The following is a 25,989-nucleotide window of genomic DNA, read 5'->3' on the forward strand; positions in this document are numbered from 1 at the left end:
GAGATTATGATTCTTGTCTTTGCGTCTTTAATGTTCACAGTGCCTGGCACATGATAAGTATTGAATAAAAGTTTGTTGGATTGGATTAGAGCTCTCCAGTTCTAAGTAGGTGAATGTTGGGGGAATAGGACAGGAAAGGGTAGCTCCAGAAAGACTCTCAGCTTCAGAGTGTGAGAGCAAAACACTTGTAAACAAAAACAAAATGGCAGAAACCAATGGGATGGGAGCAAGCAACTAGTTTCTAGGAGTGTGGAGAGATGATTTCTCTCTCCTTTCCACACAACACAGCAGACTGGGGAAACCCCATAAAACACTTCTGACTATGTGCTTCCAATCAGATATGACACCAGGATATGGAGAAGTTGGTAAGTATAAATATATTTTAGAAATTACCCATCTTGTGTTACAATCACCAGGGTATAGAAAAGGCATCAGAGCCCCCACATCCATCTGACCCCTCAGTCAGCTTTTTAAGGGTAATAGATTAATCCTTTGGCCCCAATGATATTTCTCAGACCTTTTTTCCTGAGCCCTTTAGAAACGTCCCCAATCCCATCCCCAGTTCCTTCTTGAAATTATTTTTTTAAGCACCCCCTTCTTCTGGATATCAAAGGAGAAGACTGAAAGTTCACAGGAGAGTCTATAGGAAATAAAGGGGTGGAGGCAATTGTCTGCCTGTTGGAAGATCCCCTCCTCCTGCTGTCACTTCTGCCTAAGAATGTATAACTGATAGGTACAGGGAAGACCCCTGCTAGGAGTTATCAGGACAAAAAGTCACTACAGATTCCTTTTCTTTCTAGACTGCTGGGGGAGGGAATGTTGGGGAGGGCAGTAAGAACTTGCAGAGAAGAATGGGTCCTTCTACCACTGGTTCTTCCTATATTTCTGGCTCTAAAAGCAAGCCTTAGAGGATGGAGGCAGGAAAGCAGGTACAACACACACACACACACACACATCCATTCTCCACTGCAATTCATAACACACAAGCCCTACTTCTACACACTACCCATTCCCACACATAGAAACACAAATTTCTTCCATATCAATCACACTCCACTCTGTGGAACTCTTTAAGATTTCTGACACTGATTGAAACCAAAGAGATCTGGAATAACTCCCAATGTAGGGGTGAAGGACTCGGGTCCCCAGTGTGCAACAGCTGTGGGGGCCACAGCAGCGTGAGCGTGAGGGTGAGGGTCACCCTAGGCAAAGCCTGTCCCCTACAGAAAAAAAACAGGGGGCCCTGAAGCCCCTCCCACCCACCCCCATCCCAAGTTTCAACTACAATCAGGCGGTGAACCTCCACTGCTCATCCTGTTCCCAGGTCTTAGGGCATGGGACATGCAGGTGGAGGTAAGTGAGGCATAGAGGCTGGAGTCAGGGTTAGGGGGAGGAAGAAGGCAAGCCCTGGTCTTGGACCTCTCATCCTCTTCAGCCCCTGTCCAGTCTCTCTCGTGAGTAGAAGGGCTCTACACCTCACAGCCCAGCAGCTCCACCCTCAAGGTGATACGGCCATGCCAGGCAACAGGTAGGATCCGGACAAATTGGGAGTAGAAAGGGGTATCAAATATGTTCTTCTTGTGGGAGTTGTTGTCTGAATTTCCTATGAAGACCTGTAGAGGGATAAAAGTAAGTGATTAATGGCACAGACAAGCCCAGGGACTCATCCCTCTTCCCTCTTCCCAGGGTCAGCAGCCTCTGTTCATCCCTTAAGTCTCTCTCCCCATGCCACATACACACGCTCCTCCTCTTCTTCCTCCCATTAATAGGAGCAAGTTTTCAGACCCCAGAGAACAATGACTCTTCTATGTTATGGACCACTGTACCTTCTCCCCACAACCACCACCTCCCACACACCAAGTAGCTCAAATCTGGGGATTCTTCTGGTTTTCCTAGATCACTGGAAAGGATGTACAAGAAGTCCCTGGGAGTGGAGATTTTTTTGACCCCTATTCTTCCAGCCCAGAGTCCCCAGAAAACACACCTTGCTACTATTTGTTCTTTTGTCCTTGTATTCAGTCCAAGACTTGCCATCATCACTATAGGCTACTTTGTATGCTGATACGTACTGGATATTACCAAAATCCCGGGCCCCTTGAGTGATGATACCTGTCACCCGCTTAGGGGTTTCCAATTCAATCTGTAAGGAAAAAAATCAAACATATCTTTCTGCTAGCACAGTGGAAAAACACTGGATGTGGGTGAGGTCTGGAATCCTGGGTTCAAATCCTGACTGCCATTTACTATGTGACCTAGGGCAAATTATTTCACTCTTCTGTTAAATGGGTGGGTTAAACTAAATGATATAGTTGGTTTTTTTGAGCTCTAAAATGTATGGCTACTCAATGGTGTCATAGGAAACTCTGTAAGAGACAGCCATCACAACAGTTCCCCTCTATGTGGGCCTAAGCAGAAATAACCCTGCTCTTTTTGGGCTGGAAACCTACCAATGCTTCAGGAGGCTCCATATGGAAATCTATCAGGGTAGCTCAATACAGCAGACAAAAGAGTAAAGGAAGAATCAGGAAAATTAACAGGTAAGTCTTTTGTTCTTTCTTCATTGAGTCAAAATTGTTTTCCTTTCATTGCTGTTCCTAATCTTGACTTCCAAGGCCAAGAAGAACAAGATGTCATCTCATAGATCCACCTTAGATTTCCTCCATCAGTTGAGGAAATGTAAGAGGAATTTGGTTAAAGGTGGAAATACATTAGACCCAGCAAAAACCTCTAAACCTACCCACTATTCCTCTTCTATACCATCTCAACTCAGCCACAGATACAACAGGTTCTGATCAACTATAAAAGTAAATAATTAATTAATCCACAAACATTCATTAAGAACCTCCTACGTGGCAGGCATTGTGCTAAGTGCTAGAGATACAAAAAAAGGCAAGAGATAGTCCCTGCCCTTAAAGAGTTTACAATCCACTGGGGAGACAATTGACAGAAACTAGGAAGCAGGACTCTTCCTCTTTCAGGAGTTTTTTTCTTCCTGGAGATACTGGGAGGTATAGGACTTTTGGAGTCCATCCTCTGTCTCCAGGGCTATAGCATTTAGAGAGGTTCAATTTTCTAGGGGCCAGGGAGGGAAAGAAAGAAAAGAAAGCAGGAAAATACAAAAGAAAGGAGGTAGGAAATGGCAAACTGAAATTAGTTGTCTTTTGTTTTATTTTTTTTTCTGAAATTCTCCCACCCTGAAGTCAGGAACAATTACTGGAGCAAAGGCAACAAGGTCAGTGGGAAGCAGATTCCTTGGGGAAAATAGAAAAGGTTTTAAATTATCTCTAGATTCAACGAGGGAACTCAGAAGGTCAAGGGAAGATTAGGGCATACCTGCAACCATTCAGTGTCCTGTAAGCGCTGAGCAGTCCAAGCATTGAATTTGCCTTGTTTGTCCAATCTAGCAAAATGGGGATGCCAACTGAAAGCATCCAAACCAAAAGTCTTGAAGGTGCTAGAAGCTGTGATCTTTTTGTCAGGGATGATCATGGACTTCATACCCAGCGGTGCAGAACAACCTGCAAAGTTGAAAATAGCGTGTAATCCAACAGCAGGCACAGAAAGAACTAAAGGGGAGAGTGGGTTGCAAAGATAGAAGGAAGATCGGTAACTACACCTCACTCCAGGGAAAGGAGAAGCAGTGGCAGTTAGGAACAGAGGCAGACCTCATCACATTTCACCCATTTTCTCAACCAAACCCAGTAGTTTCTTGTTTACCCAAACACTTTTGTATGTTTTCTTCCCAATTTTTCATATCTCCACAATCACACAGTTCTTTCCAAAACTATCAATGATTTTTATATATATATGTAAAGATATTTACCAATTACACATAATAACAATTTTCCAAAAAAACTGAAGTTATAAGATCCAAATTGTCTCCCTTCCTCCCTTCCCTCCCTCTTCCTAGAGATAGTAAGTAACTGGATCTGGGTTATACATGTATTATCATGCAAAACATATTTCCATATTGTTCATTTTTTGTAAGAGAATAATCACATAAAACCAAAACTCCAAAACATAAACCCAAATAAACTAAAGTGAAAAACCGTATGCTTTGATCTGCATTCCGACTCCAACAGTTCTAACTTTGGAGTTGGGTAGCATTCTTCGTCATAAGTCCTTCAGAATTGTCCTGGATCATATCAGTGATTTTCTAAACACCAATTCCAATGGCCTTTCCTCAGTTCTTATCCTCCTTGACCTCTGCAGCATCTAACAGTGTTGACCACAGCCTTTTTGGAATTCTTTTCCCTTGGCTTCTATGATAGAGAACTACACAGCAAACCAGGTTTTCCTTCTCCCTCTATGACCACTCTCTCTTTTCCTAATTTCTCTTCATTCCTACACTTGCCAAGTGTGGGCATCCCCCCAAGTTGGGGTCCTTGGCCCTCTTCTCTTCCCTTTACCCATTATCTTCTTCAGAGATTCGTAGCATCATTCTCTGACAATGACTCTCAAATCTTTATCTCCAGCCCCGACCTCTTAAAACTCTAGGTCCATATCTTCAAATGTTTATCAGACATTTTCAAAACTAAAGCTCAACATCTTCCCCAAAAAGAGTATTTCCAAGTCTATTACCAAAGCTCAAAATCATCTTTGACTCATATTCTAGTTGCTCTCACTTCCACATCTAAAGAGTCACCAAATTACTGATATTTCCTTCATGATCTTTCTTCCAATTCATCACATCTGTTCCATCCCTTCTGCTACATCTCTAGATCAGGGCCTCCTACTAAGACAATTGCAGGAGCCCCTAATTGATCTCTCTTTCTCTAGCCTAGCAGTTTTCATGTTGTGACCTCAGGACTTGTAGGAGTCACCAAGACTCCTTCAGGAGGTCCATGAAGCCAAAGTTATTTTCATAATAATACTAATGTATTTCCATTTTTAATATAGTAAATATTGATAGATATAACCCACATAATCAAAAGCTCTTTGGGGAGGGGGATCCTCAAGAATCTTTAAGAGTATAAAAGGAGGCATCAGGGTGTCTCAGTGGATTGAGAGCCAGGTCTAGACATGGGAAGTCCTGGGTTCAAATCTGGCCTTATATACTTCCTAGCTGTGTGACCCTGGGCAAATCACTTAAACCCCATTGCCTAACTCTTACCACTCTTCTGCCTTGGAACCAATAAAATGTATGGATTCTAAAATGGAAAGTAAGCTTTATAAGGGGGAAAAAAGAGGGTAAAGGGATCTTGAGACCAAAAAGTTTAGGAATCATTGGTCCAGTCCATCCTGCCTACCACTAATTCATCCTAAAAGCATTTGCCAATTATCTACTATGTTCCATGAACAATCACCTTAGGAATGACCTTCCTAAAATATCACCATCATATCACATTTCTGCTAAAAGAAAAAACCAAATTCAATAAAAACTCCTATTGCCTAGAACAAAAAATCCAGACTCAGAATCAAAGAATCTCAGAATCAGAAAGGATCCAGACCTGGCCAAAAATCCCTTTCTCTGTACTAGGATCTTTGTACCTTCCTGACTTTAACCTCCACTCTCTCCTATATGAACTCCAGATTCCATATACATCTTATGGAGCATTTACTCCATACCATCTCTTACTGATGGTTCTTGTATCTTGTCATCTCCCTTTTTACACTACAAAAAATTCAAGGGCAGGAACTTTATGTTTTCCTTTCTGAATCCCAAAGATTAAAACAGCAACTGCCCCTTCCATAAATGCTAGATAAATGAAGAGGTATGTAAATCATTTTGCCCCAGCCCACCAAAGCAAGAGATTATCATCAACCCCGGACTACCACAATAAAGCAAATATCACAATAAAGTGAGCCACGTGAATATTTTGGTTTCCCAACACATACAAAAGTTATGTTTGTACTATGTTGTAGTCTATTAAATATTCAATAGTATTGTTTAATAACATGCTCTAATTTAAAAAACACTTTATTGCCAAATAAGCCTTCAGCAAGTCGTAATCATTTTGTTGGTGGAGAGTCATGCCCCAATGTTGATGGCTACTAACTGATCAGAGAGCTGGTTACTAAAGGTTGGGAAATTAAAAAAATAAGACAATGAAGTTTGCCACAGTGATTGACTCTTCCTTTCACAAAAGATTTCTCTGTAGCCCAAAATGCTGTTTGATATGATTTTACTCACAGCAGAACTTATTTTGAAATTGCAGTAAATTCTCTCAAAAACCCTCTAATGCTTTATCAACTAAATTAGTGTAATATTCTTCAATACTGTGTCTCAGGGAATAGGAGACCCAAGGAGAGGGAGAGAGATGTGGAAATGGCTGGTCTGTGGGACAGTCAAAACACACACATTTATCAATTAAGTTTACTCTCTTATTATGAGCAGAGTTTGTGGCACCCCAAAACAATTACAATAGAAATGTCAAAGATCAGTGATCACAGATCACCATAACAGATAGAATGATATATAATAATGATGGGAAAATTTGAATTATTGCAAGAGTTACCAAAATGTGACACAGAAGCACAATGTGATCATGTACTATTGGAAAAATGGTGCCAATAGACTTGCTTGACACAAGATTGCCTTAAACCTTCAATATGTAAAAAAAAAAAAATGCAAAATCTGCAAAGAATGTAAATCACAATAAAAGGAGCTATGCCTAACATCCTCACAACTAAAAGATACTATTTTACACAAAAGTCTTAAGAGATATGTATTTTAAACCACTTTTACAGTATAGATGTAAAGTGGTAACATTATATAAAGTACACAGGAGATGGGAGATCCAGAGTCCAAGTCCTAGCTATGCCAAAATCTACATGTAACATTGATTGAGTCACTTCAGTTCTCTAGGACCTTGTTTTCCTTTCCTATTAAAAAAGTTTTTAAAAAGTAAAATAAATAAATAAATTTTTAAATTTAAAAAATTAAAAAAAAGTGTTAGGTCTCCAAGATTCCTTCCAGCTCTAAAAATAGATAAGTAAATTCATGATTATCAGCATAGAGAATGTCCATTTTGGGGGTTATCTGCAGCTAGTGTTTAAATCCAATTCTCTGTTGATCAGTCAATCAACATTTATTTTTTTTTAAACCCTTAACTTCTGTGTACTGGCTCATAGGTGGAAGAGTGGTAAGGGTGGGCAATGGGGGCCCAGTGACTTGCCCAGGGTCACACAACTGGGAAGTGTCTGAGGCCGGATTTGAACCTAGGACCTCCCGTCTCTAGGCCTTGATCAACATTTATTAAACATCCACTATGTACCAGAAACTGTGCTAAGTTCTAGAAATACAAAAAAAAAAAAAAAAAAAAGGCTAAGAAGAGTCCCTATTCTCAAGGAGTTTACAGTCTAAGAAGGGAGACAACATAGAAAAAATTCTGTACACACTATATAGACAGGATAAACATTCAGCTACTTTCTTTTATCTTTGGGCATTCTGTAGAGGAAAGAAGAGTGAATTTTGTGTCAGATATCCTGGATTTGACCAAAGGCTCCAGCACTTTCTAGTGCCATGACCTTGGTAAGTTAATTCACCTCTTTGGATCTCAGTTTACTATGATAAGACAAGACTAGCTGACCTCTAAGGATCATAGCTTTTTAGAATTGAAAGACTTCAGATAGCTTTCTGATTCTAAAGCATTTTTTCTCACTAAAAATCCATGGGACAGGTATAAAATGTATTATTACCTATTTGATCCAGTGATACAAGACACTCTATCTTTCAGCTCAGAATTTTTTTCTGGCTTTTCCCCATATATGAAATGTTCTTTCACCTCTGTTCTGACTACTGACATCCTAACTAAAATCCCGTCTCTTACAGGAAGCCTTCCCTGACCCCTCTTAAATTCTAGTGCTTTCCCTCTTTTAATTCTTTCCTATTTATCCTGTATAGAGCTTATTTTGTATAGCTTTATCTCTCACATTCTCTTGTAAGTTCCTAGAGGGCAGGGGTTGTCTTTTTTGTCTTTTGCTATCCCCTGCCCTTAGCACAGTACCTGGCACACAGTAGGCACTTGATAAATGTTTCTTGAACTGAATTGAATTATCTTTATTTAAAAATTTGAAAAATGGAGGCTCATAGAGGTTAAATCAAGCAGCTAGAAATTGCTGGAGACAGGATTCAAATTGAGGAAAATAAGTAGCAGAGGATGAAAAGGAAAAGGAGAATAGGAAGTGGGAAGAGATAGTCAAGAAACTACATCACAGACAAGAAGGCAAAGAAAGAAGCGGAGGAATAGAAGGTGACTTCATAGTGTCAGGCTGCAGTTCTACTTGTGGCCATGAGGTGTCAGTGTGGCCACTGAGGGACTTTCTTCGAGCTTGGGGGGAACACAGGAAAGCAAGCCAAATTGAGAAAGGATGGACCAGAGGGTCGGGATGGGGGTGGGAGGTGGAGGGAGGAGGAAGGATCACCTCCAGGGCAACGCTGGCCACCGAGGCACCGACCGCCATCATAAGTCGCCTTTCTTTCCAGTTGTCCTCTTCCAACCCAGCACTAATCTTTTGTCTGTATTCTATTCTGACACCAGAAACCTCCTGATTTGGGAGGGTATCATCCCCTTCTGGAGAATCTGGGACTCTCTTGAAGGGCAGAAAAGAGCAGAATCCAGCCTCATCTCTAGAAACAATGGCACCTTTGGAATCGGAGAACCTGGCTTTGGCAACCTCAAGCAAATCACTCTCCTTCTTCTGCAGAACCAAAGGGGCTGGACAAGATGGCCTTGAAAGTTTTTCCGTGCTGATTTTACTTCTTATCCTTCCAAGGTTTCTACACTATCTTTTGGCAGTATCATCGCAGAAAGGATTATCTTGGATTATCCTGCCTGCTCTACCACAGACTTTCTAGGGGATATCAGGTGAGCTCCACTGAGTATCAAAATTTCCTTAACTTGTTGGACTTGACCAGGGGTGTGCAAAGTGTGGTACTTGGACCCAGCACCCTTTCATTGGGTCCTCAAGATCAAAACTATTTTCATAATAATATGACAATATCATTTGCCTACTAAAATATTCTACTCTTTTCCAACTATATATCTGCGTAACACCAAATTTTCTTCATATGCTTCAACCGAAACCATATTTCACAACAGATTAGATGAAAAAGCAAATATGAGAAACCACTTGTCTTCCACTAAGTCAGACACTAAATATATTTGTGAAAATATGTAAAACAATGTTCCTCTTCTCACTGTTTTTGTTTGTTTTGGGAAATATAGTTATTTTTTACAAAAATTTGGTATATTAATAAATGATGGGTTTATTATTGTTATTTCTCACGAACCAACAAAAAAGTATTTTTAATGTTATTGGTTTTCATTTCCAGCGTGGTAAACATTTAAAAATGTAACCCATATATTAAAAAGCTCTTTGAGATCATCAATAATTTCTTGAGCTCATTTTACAGAAGAGAAACTGAGGCAGACAGGGTTTAGTAATTTGCCCAGAATCACACAGCTAGTAAATGTCTGAGGCCAGATTTGAACTCAGGGAGATGAGTCTTCCTGACTTCAGGCCCAGTGCTCTATCCACTTTACCACCTAGCTACCCACAGATATAATCATGACAATAATATCTATCATTTATATAGTACTTTAAGATTTGCAAAGTGCTGTACAAATCTTATTTCATTTAATTCTCCTAACTACCTTGGGACGTAGGTTCTACTATTGTCCCCATTTTTTTACTAAAAAGGAAACTGAGGCAGGAAGAGATTAAATTACTTGACTACTGTCATATAGCTAATAAGTATCCAAGGTAAAATTTGAACTCGGGTCTTCCTGACTCTAGATCCAGTGTTCTACCTATTGCGTGCACCTATTCCTTTCATAGTCCTAAGAATTGAGTTTGTTTGTCATACAAAGTCTCTCTACCTGACCTAGATTAATTCAATTTAGAAATCAGTACTTCAGTGGATCAACTATCTCATAGTACTTCTAGCAATACAAAAAAGTAACTCCTACATATTTCTTTCACCAATGGGTTTCTTTCTATAAACTCTCTATAGAGGATCTACCCAGTGAGCTAGAGGCCTTCCTCTAATTCTTTCAGCATTATTCTGCTAGGAAAAAAAAAAAAAAGAAAGTTCCTAACAATATCTTTTGCTTTTCCAATTCACGAGCCCATGCCAGCCTCACCCCACCCCAACCCCTCCACAGGGACTCACCTTCCACTTCACAACCATAAAGTTCAAACCGGAGGGTACAGGCTCTGCGGCAGACGATGGGCACAATCCGCACAAACTGGGTCACCAGAGGGGGCTCAAAAACGTTGGCCTTTGGGCCACTGTTGTCTATGTTCCCCACAAAGACCTGGCATGATGGAATGAAATGAGTGGAGCAAGTACAGGACTATTCATAAGAGATAAACTTCATGGACTTGATGGGTCCAGATCCCACAACAGCCCTGATACTTATATTAATTCTCATGTTCTCTGCACTTTTCTGGAACTCCCAGGCAGCTCCTCCATCTATATAGACACTTTCACACACCACACACCCCTCACACAAGTCAGGCCAACAGTTCTAGTGCCTTGGTTGCTCCTTCCCAGTTTGCAAGAAGAGCCCAAATAGACATTTCAGTCAGCCATGGATATACTGAGTTTTCCCGAATGCTATTAAGTAATCGTGTCTGTGTGCTAGACGTTGTTCTAGGTGTCATGGATATAATTATAAGAGCAAAGCAGTCCTGTCCTCAAGGAGCTTACATTCTATGGGAGGAAATAACACGTAAATAGAAAAATAAATAAAAAATAATTTCAAAGTAATTTCTTCAGGAATAGAACAGGAATCATCCTAAAGATACACCCTAAAAACATTTGAACTCCATGTTCCCACTACTGACTGGCACCTTAGACACCTTTTTGTTCTTCTTGCATCTTTCTCCTCCAGGAATTGCTTATGCCTCATCAATGTGGTCCCCAAAACTGTCACCCCCATATGAATAGTCCAGTGTGCCACTCCTCAATCTAAAATGTCCTTCTTCCTCCCATGAAAGTATCCCCATCTCTCCTCCCTATACCAGTCGGTCTCTTACCTGGTCTCTGAGTTTATTTGGCTCCTGGATGAATTTAAAGATGTATCCATCATTGCTATATCCCACTTTGAAGGTCCGCAGGTATTCAGAACTCCCTGTCCGGCTGGCACCCTGTGTCATAATGCCTGTTATTCTCATCTTCCGCAAAAGGTTCACCTGAGGACAGAGCAGAGAGCCCCAAGTTTGGGGGGAGTTTTCAATGACGGTCCTTCTTATCCAAGACCCCATTTCCCAGCATGCCACTTCATGCTGTCCTCTTGCTGCAAAGGGAACTTAGCTAAGATAGACAATAGCCAAGCTCTTCCAACAGCAAATAAATCCCAATCGAGTTAACCACCCCACCAGAGCCAGACTAGCTCTACTTTCTCCAACCCTACCTCACAGAAATCTGAGTTTGCAGGATTTTATCAGGTCTTCCACGTAAAGTCTACTCTCTGAAACCTATTCCCTGTAGACCATTTTCCAGATCTTTGGACCTTTGTCTCAAAATGCTTTGCTGAATTGACCTCAAGTCTCCTCTAGTACCCTCTATAGACATTCTCACCTTCTTCCTACTCTCTAGGAAGACATAGCTTGAAGTCTCCACCTATTCCTTTACTATCATCCTCTTAGACTTAAACATTCCCATTGATAATCATTCTAACCCTAAAACTCACAGTTCCTGGAACTCCTGGGCTCTTCATCTCTATCTCAGACATTCACAATGGTGACTCACATCTTAGATCTCAGGATCATTTGAAAGTAGTGCAGCTTCAAAGATTATGAACTCTGAAATCCCTCCCCCATCCCAAATATGGTCTTCTATCCTTCCACTCCCATTAACTCCCATTAAACTTGATCTTTAGTGACCACTCATCCTTTTTCTCAGTCTCTCCCTAACTCTGGCTTCACAAGCCTCCATATTCAGCCTCTTCCCAGTGCCCTATCATTTTAATGATTCACTAACCACTTCCCTGGAATGCCTCACCACCACTCCCACATCCTATCCCAACCTGTCACTCTTAAACTCAACCCTGGATAACCTCCATTGTGTAAATTCTCTGCTCCTACTCCCAGAATCCTGAGCATCGCTAGGCAAAAGGTTATGCTAGTGGATTGGTTTTACCCACTAGAGATTTATGGTATAACCTCAGTGAGGCCCTCCCTATGGGATACTAATTGTTTTCTTTGTTTAATCTCCATGGCAATTTTTCCAAATCATTCCCTCTCTCCTCAACCCCAAACTATACTCCACGTGCAGATAACTTTCTCTCCTTTATTCCCTGCAATCTAGTTTCAGCCTGCAGAGCTTTCCTTTCCTGGTTCTTCCTATACTTCTCCAAGTATTCTTGGAATATTCTTGGAAATATTCTCCAAATATTTCCTCTCATTGAGAGATCCTGTTCTTGAACCTCAAAAGTAGGAAATCATCCAAGATACACTCATTGGCCTTCTTATCTCTCTTGTCAACCTCATTCACTCTTACAGCTTTAACTCTCATATTTATATATTTGACTTCTATATCTCTAGTCCTTGACCTTCCAAGTGTCAGACCCATCACTCTATCTCTTCCAAATGCCTAAACAGTGCCTGAAAGATCAAGTCTAAAAAAAAGGGCTTTTTGTCTTTCTCCCTAAAGCTGCTCCTTCTACTGATTTTACTATTTCTGTCAGTGACATTGCCATTAATCTATCTTTTTCTATTGAAATCTTAAGCGTTTGACTTGACTTTCCTGTTTTCTTCACTTCATACATCCAACCAATTACTACGTTTTGGTGAGTCTACCTTTAAAACATCTCCTGAATGTTTTGCATGAAAATACATGTATAGCCCAGATTGAATTGTTTGACACCTCCAGGAGGCAGGAAAGAAGGAGAGAGGGAGATCATATAAATTCCAAAAACTTATATAGAAATTTGTTATTATATGTAATTGGTAAAAAAATTTAATGACCTATCTCCTGTATCTGGCCCGTCTTCTCTAGTTCTATTATTATCACCCTCCTCAGGCACTCATTACTATCCACATAGAACACTGTAATAACTTCCTAATAGGCCTTCTTGATTCTAAACTTCACTTCCACCGCCCTGATCCAATCTTCTTACTACTACCAGATTAATTTTCTATATTTACAGATATAGCAATGTCACTCTTCTGCTCAAAAATCTCCTGTGGCTCCCTAGTATTGTATATCAAGTAAAGGTCAGTCTTTTTCATGGCTTCAAGAACATCCACAATATAGTACCACTCTACCTTTCTAGAAACTTCTCACGCCACTTCCCCCCACATATCCTATAATACAGTCAAAATTAATTATACTATATTTCCTGAGATACATCATTCTCATTCCCACCTCCATATTTTGCTTAGTGTTCCTTATTCCATGAATATCCTCCTCCCCCTACCTGTTTCATCTTTAAAAGCTCAATTCAAATGTCACATCCTCCACAAAGTCTCCCTGGATGGTCCAAAGTCTGTCAGGATCTTTCTTTCTCCACTAGCCTCCAATATCATGCAAAGACACTTTTCTGCCCCTCTCAAATTCACATTTATATTAGCTTGCCTTATCGTTTTATACATGTGTGTGTGTGTGTGTGTGTGTGTGTGTGTGTGTGTGTGTGTGTAGTTTTTGAAAGCTCTGCCAGACTGAACTTTATGAAGGAAGGATTTGTGCCTTCTAGACTTTATCTCAGGCAGCTAGGATAGAGTCCTGATCCTCAAGTCAGGAGGACTTATCTTCATGAGTTCAATTCTAGGCTCAGACACTCACTAGCTTTGTGACCCTGAGCAAATCATTGACCCCTGTTTGCTTTAGTTTCTTCATTTGTAAAAATGATCTGGAGAAAGAAATGGCAAACCACTCCAGAATCTTTGCCAAAAAACCCCAAATGGAGTCACAAAGAATAAGACACAACTGAAAAATGACTAAACAACAAAAGCATTATCTCTCCCAGCACTTAATACAATTCTGTACACAAAGTAGGTGATTAATTTGTTGAATTTTATTTGTTGAAGCAAATCATCAAATTGCTTCAGAGTCCAGGATTTTGACTTACTGTGCCAATTCATGAAGCTCATTCTGGCCTCGCTTCCCTCCCTTAGGGTTAGCCATGCTGATCAAACATTGTCTTCCACACTTGAATCCCCACCCCCCATTTCCACTCTGTTAACCCTAAACACTGAGTAATAGAAGAGACCGTGAAAACATTTGCCATCTAGCCTCAATCAGGCTCTAACTGATGTACCACAATCCTTTTAGAAATCTTTTAATGACTCTCACACTCTCCATCCTGGCATTCCAAATCTTTCTCTTAGTCCTCCAGCCCCCAAACCCACCACCCTTTAATTCTGAGCAGATGACATTGTCTGCTACTTTATTGAGAATATTAAGTCCTTAATCTTCCTAAGCCACAACCAGCCTGACAGTGTCACTCCCAATCAAAAAGCTTTCTGTGACTCCCTGTTCCCTCTAGGATAAAACACAAACTCCTCAACCTAGCTTTTAGAGTCCTCTTTGATCTGGCTCACACTTACCTTTCTAAGATTATTTCACATGACACTTTCACACATTCTGCGTTCCTGCCATACTGAATTACTTGCTATTTCCCCAAAGTTGACATTCTCCTTTTCATCTCTGGGCATTTTGCACATGCTATTCCTGAAGCCTAGAAATATCCCATCTGCATCTCTTCCTCTTGGAATCCTTCTCTTCCTCCAAGACTCAATTCAGCAACCATCTTTACCATGAAGATTTCCCTGTTTTCCCAAGTTAATACTCTCTCTCTCCAAAATATCTTATATTTATTCATCTGTGAAACAGTTATTTGCCCCAGTAGCATGTGAGCTACTTGGAAGAAGTCATTGTTTCATTTTTGCCTTTGTACCACTGGGGCATAAAATAATGCCTTGAACACAATAGGTGCTTGATGTGTGCTGAAATGAATACAACATGAACCCTAATACCTCTCTATATTTCACACAACCTCTCCTCCTTTTCTCTAATCTCAGGAAAAGGTAGCTCTCTTTTCATATTTTTAAAAAACCCTTACGTTCTGTCTTAGAATCAGTACTGTGCTCCAAGACAGAAGAGCAAGTAGAGGATAGGCAATGGGGGTTAAGTGACTTGCCCAGGATCACATAGGAGTTATCTGTGGCAAAATTTGAACCTTGGACCTCCCGTCTCTAGGTCTGGCTCTCAATCCACGGAGCCACTCAGCTGCCCCCTTTCCTTTTGTATTCTTGAGCTTATTCCTTCCAGTAACTTCGACAATTTCGTTTTATCAATCATCTCTCTTTCATACATCTTTAATCTCTTCTCTCTTCACTGACTTCTTTCCATATAGTCCTTAGTCATGCTCAGGTCCTCTCAACCTAAACAAAATATAACAAAACATTTTTCCTCTTGGCCTTACTGCCCTCTTAAGTCACAATCTGATGTTTCTCCTCCCTTTTACTATAGAACTGCAACAAAAACTAGTCTACATTAGCAGTCTCTGCTTCCTCACGATCCACCCATTTCTCTAGTCACTCAAAGTTGGCCACCATCCTAGCACTGTACAAGAAGTACTCTGTATGGAACACAGCATGGAAAGTACTTCATGATCACTAGTAAGTAACCTTATCACCAAATTCAGTGGTTTTTAAGTTTTCACCCTCCAATACCTCATTACAACATTTCAGATTGTTTCCTATCCCGCCTTGATATTCCTTTCTTTCCTGGATTCCTGGAATCCAGGATTCTTTCCTGCATTCTAAGGGTTCAATTCCTGCCCTCTAATTCCCTTCTTGCCTCCTTTGTTGAATCCTCAGTTTTAACCCACTTCTTAAACATGGATGTCTCCCTAAGTTCTGTCTTTGGTCCTCTTTTTTTTTTTTTAACCTTTAACTTTCTGCCTTAGAGTCAATCCTGTGTATTGATTCCAAGGCAGAAGAGTGGCAAGGGCTAGGCAATGGGGATGAAGTGACTTGTCCAACATCATAGAACCAGGAAGTGTCTGAGGCCACATTTGAACCCGGAACTTCCCTTCTCTAGGCCTGACTCTCAATCGACTGAGCCATCTTTTGGTCCTCTTTTCAATACTCTACTTAATAATCTTATCCACTCCTTCAAGTTCAGTTACCACCTCTATAAAGATTCATATTTCCAGCCTTGACCTCTCAACAGAATTATGGCATCACATCATTTGCCTAGAGGACTTCTTTACATGGTTATGGACACAGCAAACTTCACAGGATCAAAACTGGACTAATCATCTCCACCCCGCTTTCCCTCCACCTAGAAAACTGGTTGCTCCCCATAACTTCTTCGTTTCTGTTGATTGTACTACCATCGTCCCAGCACTCAGGGTCAAAAACTTTGGACTCATTGTTCCCCTCCGTCCCCCATATCCAATCACTTACCAAATCTTATCAATCCTGTTTCCATAGTTTTTATAACACCTGTTCCTTCCTTTTGCTCCTATATTTTATTTCCAACTCTAATCCCCTTTCTCTTAGACTAATCTTTCCATCTCCAATCAATCTATCTATCTCTTCTCCAATCCATCTTCCACATTTCCTGTTCATTTTCCCTAAAGTTATTCCTCAACACAAAAAACCTTCAGCAGCAACCTACTACTTTCCAAATAAAGTAGAATTTCCTTTTCCTGACATTCAAAGCTCTCCACAATCTAGCTCTAACCTACATTTTGGGCTTAATTTTGCATCATTCATGTTCACACATTCTACATTCCAGTCAAATTGGATTATTTGCCTTTTCCATTGTTGTCCAGAATCCTCTCATAGTAACACCTTTACTCTCAGTGTTCTATGCCTGGAATGGATTCTTCTATCCTGCTAAAAGTCTGCTTTTTTTTTTTTTCAAGGCCAAAATCAGGTGTTACCTCCCCTGTGAAGTCCTCTCTGATTCTACCCCCATAATCCTGTCTCCCCTCCTCCAAAAAAAAAAGATCTCTTTCTATTTCTAAAAAACATATTTTGGATCTCTCTTTTACATATATTCTGCCTGTATTGAAATTCTTTGTAAATACATCTTATTCCAACTCTTCCCCACTTCCCTATATTAGATAAGATCCTCAAAGGCATGTGCTAGATGCCATTTCACCCATGTATCACCAGTTCTAAGCTCAGTGTCTTGTACACATTAGATGCTTAATGAATGCTTCTTAAGTGCATTAAGCCCTTAACTTGTAGAAAGCAGGTAACTTCTGGCTTAGACTTCCAAGGCAAGAAATATCTATTAATAGCCCCTACATATGCAGGGAGAAGGACTGATAAAAGACTCCTGACTTCCACTTTTATCATGTCAATTCACAAATACCTCCAAATCACTTTTCCTTCAGCCCTGGCATTGGGCCCCCCCAAGTCCAGTTAATGACCACCCAGGGGAGTCCCTGGTATTCTCCAGCACCTGTATCCAGGGGTTCTTGTCATAGGTGCTGGCAGTCCAGGCATTGACAATCCCTTGAGCATTGAGCCGGGCCAAGTCTGGTCCCCAGCGCTGCATCCCCAGAAAACTGTAATACGTAGATGAGGCTGATAACTGGAAATCAGCAATGGCACCTCCCTCCATCCCCAGTGGCATGTTGCAAGCTAGGGTAAGAAAAAAAAAACAATCAGGGGGTCAGCAATAGTTTAGTACTTCCCATGTGTTGAACCACTAGGGGGGTTGAACGGGATGGTATACCAAAAAACGAGTTATTTTCCCTGCCCTTCTCTCAAAGAATATATAAGGTAATCAAGATGGGGAGATGATACACATACACACAGAGAGACATAGACCTGAAAGATATTTTTAAAACAATATAAAAATATTAAAATGCAAGTTATTTTATAAATAGGAACAACACACCAAATAAATGACATAACCAATCAGGATTAGTTGGGTAGAATTAATTAGATGTGGCCTCCTTGAGGCCTTGAGGAGGTATAGTATAAATGTGAAGTGAAAAATAGACTGGTCAGGAAAGCTGAGAAGACATTCTAGAAGGGAATCATAATATTAGAAAGACAATAGATAAGAGGCCTTGAAGGCCAAAAAGAGGGGGAAATGTTGAGATAAATAATATATAATTTTAACTCAGATTATTCACTATCACCCAAACCCCATACTCCTATTCCAGCTAAATTCAGATTCCTCTTGAGGCCCCAGACTCAGAGATGCCCACCTAATTCCTCTTTTAGGATAGAGAAGGGTTTAAGAATACAAGACAGGAAAAACAAATGGGACAAAAGAGATCAATGCCCGTCAAGCACTTACGGGACTCGCAAGACTTTCCCATGAACGGGGAGGGACACTCGCAGATGTAACCTTCTTCCTGGTCAAGACAGGTGCCACCATTCTTGCAAGGCTGTTTGCTGCACTCGTTCCCAGCTTAGGAATAGATGGGTTGGGGAGGGAGACAACAGAATTGACTCAGCTTTACTTCCTACCAGAGTGAGGTCCACCTCCATTGATTTATTGTTCAGCCATTTCAGTCATGTCTGACCCTTTGTGACCCTATTTGGGATTTTCCTGGCAGAGATACTGAAGTGGTTTGCCATTTCCTGCTCCAGTTCATTTTACAGATAAGAAAACCAAGGCAAATAAAGTTAAGTGGCTTTCCCAGGGTCATACAACTAATAATTATCTGAGGCCAGATTTGAACTCAAGAAGATGAGTTCCTGACTCCGGGACTGGCACTCTATCCACTGCTCCACTTAGCTGCCCCCTCCATTGATTAGAAACAACCTGTTGGTTGTTTAATCCAATATATTGGCTTTCTCTCATCAGGAGAACCCAAATTAACCTGACTAGTCCTGGGAATTTTAGAGAAAAGAATATTTAAGTTCATTATCTATCATTTTCCATCAAAAGGGGCCATGACAGCAGTTTTGTTCTCTTTTGGCTCTCTAGCAGCTTCTCTACTAGACCTCACCTAAATTAGAACAAACTGAATCAACCCTGGGGACGATATCAATGGGATATTCTCTGTCAAATACTTCCAAAGGTGAGATAGATTCCAAGCTAACATAGGAAGTTTGATTTCTAAAATAAATCTTTAGGCTCAGCGTATCCTAGATCTATAGTGCCTTGGAACCACCTCATTACTAATAAATAGAAATAAGAGCTATGAAGTAGAATATCTTCTGGTATTAAAATATGCATATTTGTAAAAAATAATATCTTTTTTTTAATTTTAAACCCTTAATTTCTGTGTATTGACTCATAGGTAGAAGAGTGGTAAGGGTAGGCAATGGGGGTGAAGTGACTTGCCCAGGGTCACACAGCTGGGAAGTGTCTGAGGCCAGATTTGAACCTAGGACCTCCCATCTCTAGGCCTGGCTCTCAATCCACTGAGCTACCCAGCTGCCCCAAAGATAATATCTTAAATATATATCTCATTGGACCCTAAACAGTTACCTAATTAGAGCCCAGGTGGTTGTGGTTCCTGGGATTATAGATTTAGAACCAGAAGGAATTTACAAGAGACTATTCAGTCCAACTTCCTCATTTTCCAGATGAGGATGAAGGACATGTCCAAGGACACAGAAGCCATAAAAAGCATAGTTAAGATCTAAACCCACATCTTCTGATTCCAATTCTTTCCATGGTCCATTTTTACATTCCTTGTTGCCAAGAAAATATTCCTTGAGTTTTCATAGAAGGTCCTAGAAAAGCACAGCTTTATATATGCCTCCATGCTTTAGCCTACCCCCAAAATACAAAACAGAAAACAGAGAGAGGTTATGGAGGATTGCTGTGGAACCTCCCCTGGGACCTTACAAGTCACTTGCCTGTGTAGCCAGATCTCTATTCTCTGGCTCTATGTACTTCCTCCAAAACCACTTCCTCTAGGAAGTCCCCAGAGAGACCCAAGGAATGAAAAGGGATTTTCATGAATAGGGATACACTACCAGGGGCTCCCAGCTGTAATTATATTCTGCTGTCACATCTTCTTAGGGGAGGAGACAAAGCCAATCTCCTGCCTTATCTACAAACTGACATGAATAGAATCACAGGATTTAGAGATGATGGGACCTTAGAGGTCATTTAGTCTAAGCCCTTTTATTTTACAATTGAGGACCAGAAGTTAAGTGACTTGCTAAAGTTCACATGGGCAATAAGTAGCAGAGACAAGATTTGAAGCCAGGTCTCCAAATCCAGGGCCTCTTCAAGGCCTCAGTAAATAGCCTTTGGCAAGAATATTTAGTGAAATTTTCTTGCTGTAAGAGTTTCCAGGACTATCTTGGATCCTGTACCAAATCAGACCAGAGGAGCATCATCTCAGGTTCAGTGTTCATAGCCTACCTTCTCCCCAGAGTAAAGACAATGAAGTGTTCCAGATGGCTTTCTCTGGATAGTTAGCCTAGTGAAGAGAGTTTGTCCCTCTGGAGATGCTGAAAAGAAACTGGTCCACAGAAGGTGGGAGGCACCACTCTAACCCCCTCAAAGAAAGAAATCAAGGTATATATTTTGGGTTTTAGGTTACCTTTAGTATTGGTATCAATGGGCCAGCTCTGAAGTGTGAGAGAAGGAATTCTTGGGCTAGGATTGCAAGATTGTAAAGTGGGGATATTTTTACTAGGGTAGAAGAGAAGCAATTTATGAAGAAAACTATTCTCATCATCAGATTTTGGCCATGGTCAAAGACATAACTACTATACATCCACACACAACACTATCAAAAATGGGGGGAAAGTACATAAATATATGATGAATTTATTCAAATAGAGAATCCAGAAATCTTAATTGCAGCCAGCTTTCCCCAGACTTCTTCTCCCCTCATCATGATCCCATGACAAGGATATCACAACTTCCTACTCTGGGTCCCAACCCTGAAGCCTTGACTTAGGTGCTTCTTGAATTCATCAAAGTTTAGCTTTTTTTTTTTTTTAATTCCTGCCTCCAGCCAGAAGTCTAAGAGAATGAACCCTAATCCTGATGCTTTGGCCTTGGGCTACATCAACCTCATCTTTTTTTTAGAAGAGACCTATCCAGAGCTCCCAATGACTTCATATGTCTCCACGGCAACTCACCTGGGTACAGGAATTGGCCTGCTGCCTAGAGACATGGAACAAACCTGTGGGAGAATTAGCTTGCAGAGAAAGGATTCAGTTGAATGGGAACCTTGGCTAAAAAAAGAAACTCAACCACTAAGCCATCCAGAGTATGGCTGAACTAACCTGGTCCAGGGAAAGCCTTTAAAATAGCTTAACAATGCCACTGTGACTGCTTTCCTTCTTCCTGCTTGGCATCCTGGCTTTCCTGGATTCCTTCCAGATTCAGCTCAAATTCTACCCCATCCCACCCCCCACCCCCAATGCTAGTCCCTTCCCTCCAAGAATTCGTCTAATTTAACCTGTAAATTGCACAAGTTATTTACACATTTCCCCCACTGCCCACCCCCCATTAGAATCTGAGCTCCTTGAGAACAAGGGCTGTTTTGCCTTTCTCTGAATCCTCAATGCATTTCAAAAAACTTATTAATATATCCTCTCTCTACTACTACCAGCCTCTGGCTAAATCTAACTAAGTCCTTGCCCTCTTCCTAGAAGACTTATCCAGAATCTACCCTGTGCAGGAATCAACATCATCACCATTATTAGAAACATAGTAGATTACCCTTTATTCCTTCCCACTCTCCAATAAAAACTCCATTGGTACTCACCAACAGTGCTTAATCTCTGGCAATGAGGACCCTCAAATCCTTCAAGACATTCACAGATATACTGAGCAAAGACATCTCCTCTCCGGGACTCAGTCACCACTCGGCATTGGCCATAGTTTAGGCAAGGATTGGGGGTGCAGGGCCCTAAAGAGAAACCAGAAAAGACCTGATGATTAGGTGGGATCTGGGGATAATCATAGGACTGAAGAATCAATAGAAACAAAAGTACACTTTTCCTAAGAAGATTCCACACCGCCAGCTCAAGTATCTCAGTACCTGGTCAGGAAAATAGAACTAAAGCATTCCTAACCCACCTAGGAAAAAGGCCTGGTTGGGAACCAGATGAAGTCAAGCAGAGTTTATATTAACATAGAATGCTGGCCATTCAGTGGAGCAGCCACATGGATCAGAGATCAGACAAATGTCACCTCCTCTCTTCCCCTAAATAATTTTCACAACAAAGGTATTAAACCTGGCCCCAAATTGATCAATGACCAAACAATACTTATTAAATAACTACTATGTGCAGGCACATAAATGCTAATGATACAAAAGAGGCAAAAGGCAGCCTGTGCCCTCAAGGAGCTTACAATCTAATGGTGGTATGCCAGTGCCATCTGAGAGAAATTTTAAAAGGAAAAAAAAAAAACCCTTAAGACCTAGGGCTGAATTCAGAGAAAACTCAGCCAATCGACCTCTGACAAGGTACCTTGCTCAGTCTCGCTGCAATTCTGCCCAGTGAATCCTTCAGGGCAGAGGCAGTAGAAAGTGGAACTCTCACTTCCATTCAGGCAGGTACCTCCATTCAGACAGAGGCTAGGATCACAATCCTCACCTGGAAGGCAAATTGACTGTTAGAGACAACTGCCTGAAGGAATTTTGAAACAAGACCCTCCATAAAAACTGTTTCCTGTATTTTGTGATTCCCAAACCCTACAGGAGCATGATAATTTCGGCTTAAAGCTGGACTCAAAACAGTAACTTAGCAATAAGAAACCTCAACTTGTTAAATGGCTTGAACCAGTCTCTTTTCTCTAGATCTCAGTTTGCTCAGCTATAAAAGCAGAGATTGAGACTAGGTCACACAGCTAGGACATATCTGAGGCCAAATTTGAATCCAGGACCTCCTATCTCTGGGCCTGGGTCTCTATCCACTGAGCCACCTAGCTGCTCCAGTCTTCCATATTTTCAAGGGTGCCAGAAAGAAAGAAGAAGAAGAAGAGGAATAGAGAGGTATACTGTCCTGAAGAGCAGAACTCTCCCAGCTGCAGCTCACAGGGCACTAAACTCAAGTCAACTCTTAATAAGCTATTAGTCATTGTTCTTTAAATAGCAGGTTAATCCCATTTCCTAGCCCTCCAGAGGGTTAAGAGACTGTAGCAGATGGGCACTAGACTATAAAGAGACTAGCAGGGTGACCAAAGAGATCCTTACTGCTTATATCTAAGCAGCTAAGGCCAACGGAATCCAAGTTTTCCTCAAATACCTGGCCCCAGGGCAAAGACTTTTACTAGGAGGTAATGAAAGTGAAAGAGAAAGATTTCAAATACACCTGGATCATGTAGCTGAGAAGGAAATAAAGTATCTGATCTGGCCTTTTTCTTTCAAGCAGATGAATTAGAGATTTTTGCCTTTTCTAGCAAAGAGGAAGAGGGACATTCTACCTCACAGGCTTCTTCTCCTGACCTATGAAACTCTATGGGAAAGAATCACAAATTGATCAGGATTTCTTATCTCTTCTATTTTGCGTGGCAGTGAGATTTCACTAACTAGCTGTATGATCTTGGATAAATTAATTCATTTCTATGCACTTTCCTCCTCTTGTTTTTAAAATGAAAAAACTGTACTAGATGAACTCTAAGTTCTGTTTCCAGGTCCTAAACTCCATGAACACACTTTAAATATTTAGCTCAAGGTCACAGTGGTTCCTGACTTCCTGGTTTATTTTTCAGGGACAAATTCATCCTAAATAGTCAGAGGAAGATAAGTGCTAGGACCAAAAGCTCCTAAATTCAGAGGTTACCTTCACTGGGAACTACCGGAAAAGAGCAAGAATTACAGTCTTGTACTTCCTCCCCTTCCCTACCCACTCACCCAAATCCTTTCTATGACATCCTTCACAAATATTGGAACATCTAGTGCTTTCCTTATATGACTAAACTCTAGGCTCTTGGGACCTCATAAAGTATGAGACCTTCATGTAACTTAGACAAGGGCTGGCCTGAAGCCAGGCTCAGACTCCCTCCTATCTCACTGGGAAGTAGCTAGGCATATCGGCTGGTCTTCAGTCTACTCAGGAAGTCCTGAGTTTTATTTCTGCCTTGTCCATCAACCGCTGTATGGCAGGCATACTGAGCCAGGCACAATTTCCCAGCCTCAGTTTCCTAAAAATGGGGGGGGGGGAGGGTTTAAATAACACTTCTCACAGGGTTGGCAAAAGGGTCAAATGATAAAATATATGTAAAACATATTGTAAATTTTAGAGCCCTGTATAAACACGAGCTAGTATTATTATCTTACCTACCCCATCTCCATTTCCCTCAGAAAGAAGCAGATGGGCTAGTGACTAGAACTCCTGTCTCCCTTTTCTCTTCCTCTTCACTTTCCCATGCACACCTTTCCCAAACACATGGGTTTATCCCTAACAACCATCTGAGCACACCCATATATGGTCGATCTATTATGTCAGCAAGGCAGAGGAATGGATCAGCACCAAAAAGATGAGGATCAAGAGCCTCCTTCATTCACTCCTAACTCTCCTCAGCAGAGTGGGGACCAGAACTCGACTTACCCTTTCTGCAGTGGAGGCTGAAGAGGCTCTGAAAAGAGAGAGGGGTCTGCCCAAGATCACCCAGGAATCAAATCAGAATTCCTGAGCCAGCCTCCCACCAGGAGCTCACTCTTTTTTTCTAGACTCCCAGCTGGGGATTCCCTCCTCCTCCCTGGGCTTCACCTCTTGCTCTGCCAAATCCCTCGATCATGCCCTATTTGACTGCGCCCACACCAAAACAGACCTGTCTCTGTCCTGCATTCTTGATGGGGGCGATGGAAAACTTTGGGGTAGAGTTAAAATATACACAGTCTTGACTCACTCTTCTCAAGAGAAATCTAGTTTGGGAGGAACCCTTACAGGGCACATCACTGCTCATTATAAAAATCAAACTGGGAAAGAAAAGTCAGGACCATTGCACTGCATAAAGTCCTCTTCCTTTCTGGACAAGAGAAGATGGTGAAGGAGGCTAAGTAAGGGAGCGAGTCCTGGCTAGAGTGGCAGGGAAGCAGCTGGGGATCTACAGTCTGGTGCCTCACCCTTCTCCCACCCCCACCCCACCCCACCCCACCCAACCCAGTCCCCCCAATAGCAACTGTTTTCCTTGAAAGTCTCCAAAGTGTCCAGGAGCCGGGAACATTTCACAATAGGGCCAGAAGGTTAGAAGAGAGCAATCGAACTCACCAGAGGCAGCCAAGACCACAGACAGGGAGAATAAGAGTCTCCAAAGTGTCTGGAGAACGCTGGGGCCCTTCATGCTATCTAGCAGGAGCTGAGAGGGCAGCTCTTGCCTGGGCTTGTGCGCTGTGGCCCCGCTGGGCTGACTCGGCAAGCTCTTCAAGTCTGTTTGTGTTTTGACTTCTTCTCCGGGGACAGAATGAGTCAGTCAACCGGCTACTCCCTCCCCTACTGAATGCTGAGCCTGAATATTATAGGGCCCCCGGTCCCGCCTCCTCCCTAGATGGACCAATGGCCGGAGGGTGCTATTAGGATGGGCTCAGCCAGCTGGAGGGGCTGGACTGCCTGCTGCAGTGGGGGCAGGGTGGGGGCACGCCCCACTTGTGCCGCTCCTGCTGAGCTAAGCTCCAGGGCTCCGGGAGCAGCAAGGGTCCTGGGGAAAGAGGGGCGGTGGAGCCCGCCAGAAGAAAAGTTATTCTCCAAGTTCAGAAATGCAGCGGGACGCCCCCACTTAGGAATTAGATCCTCTGCTATTCCAGTCACGGACAAGCACCCCCTCTCGGCTGATGCCCAGTTCTGGGCAAGAATAGAAACAAAAATTCTTGTTAGGAGGGTCCTTAAAGAAAATGCAGATTGTGAAAAGGATGTGCAAACCCTTTAAAGAGGGGATCCTTGGACAACCGATTCCCTGCCAACTAGTGCGGCCCATCAGGAGGTGCTCAGAATTCAGTTTAAGATTTCACACCTATTTTCTACTCTGCCTTATCTATCATTTATCTGACTAGCAATGTACCTCTCTGGAGATACAGAGACGCTAGGCACTTCGCTAGGTACAATGTAGGATCCGAGATGGATAACATCTAGTATCAGCCCTTAAGGAGTTTACAATCTCATTGGGCAGCAAGCTCATACCACAAGGCAGTGAAT

General features: G+C 41.7%; 1 protein-coding gene across 2 annotated transcripts; it reads right to left on the reverse strand.

Moving 5' to 3' along the window:
- Window positions 1–352: 352 nt before the first annotated feature.
- On the reverse strand, window positions 353–25,255 carry MFGE8 (milk fat globule EGF and factor V/VIII domain containing). 2 transcript variants are annotated; one of them, XM_044665441.1, is made up of 10 exons: window positions 25,069–25,255; window positions 22,324–22,449; window positions 21,615–21,758; window positions 18,224–18,337; window positions 17,375–17,556; window positions 10,987–11,142; window positions 10,118–10,262; window positions 3,334–3,518; window positions 1,985–2,140; window positions 353–1,613 (listed from the first exon to the last, which is right to left on the reverse strand). In XM_044665441.1, the coding sequence occupies exons 1-10, from the start codon at window positions 25,139–25,141 to the stop codon at window positions 1,470–1,472; spliced, it is 1,425 nt and encodes a 474-aa protein (XP_044521376.1). In that variant the 5' UTR covers window positions 25,142–25,255; the 3' UTR covers window positions 353–1,469. The 2 variants fall into 2 exon arrangements, with proteins under 2 accessions (XP_044521376.1, XP_044521378.1); XM_044665443.1 differs by lacking the exon at window positions 22,324–22,449.
- Between the last annotated feature and the right edge of the window lie 734 nt (window positions 25,256–25,989).

The sequence above is a fragment of the Gracilinanus agilis genome, chromosome 2 (assembly GCF_016433145.1).
Source record: "Gracilinanus agilis isolate LMUSP501 chromosome 2, AgileGrace, whole genome shotgun sequence".
NCBI classification, from domain to species: domain Eukaryota; kingdom Metazoa; phylum Chordata; class Mammalia; order Didelphimorphia; family Didelphidae; genus Gracilinanus; species Gracilinanus agilis.

What these genes read in the sequence shown, in the direction of transcription:
- MFGE8 (XM_044665441.1), bottom strand. Translation starts at nt 25,141, where the DNA reads ATGAAGGGCCCCAGCGTTCTCCAGACACTTTGGAGACTCTTATTCTCC. An exon ending in CCAGAGATTAAGCACTGTTG is followed by an intron (nt 18,338 to 21,614) that starts GTGAGTACCAAT and finishes TCTATTCCTAAG; the next exon opens with CTGGGAACGAGTGCAGCAAA. An exon ending in TTATGGTTGTGAAGTGGAAG is followed by an intron (nt 3,519 to 10,117) that starts GTGAGTCCCTGT and finishes TCAACTTTGCAG; the next exon opens with GTTGTTCTGCACCGCTGGGT.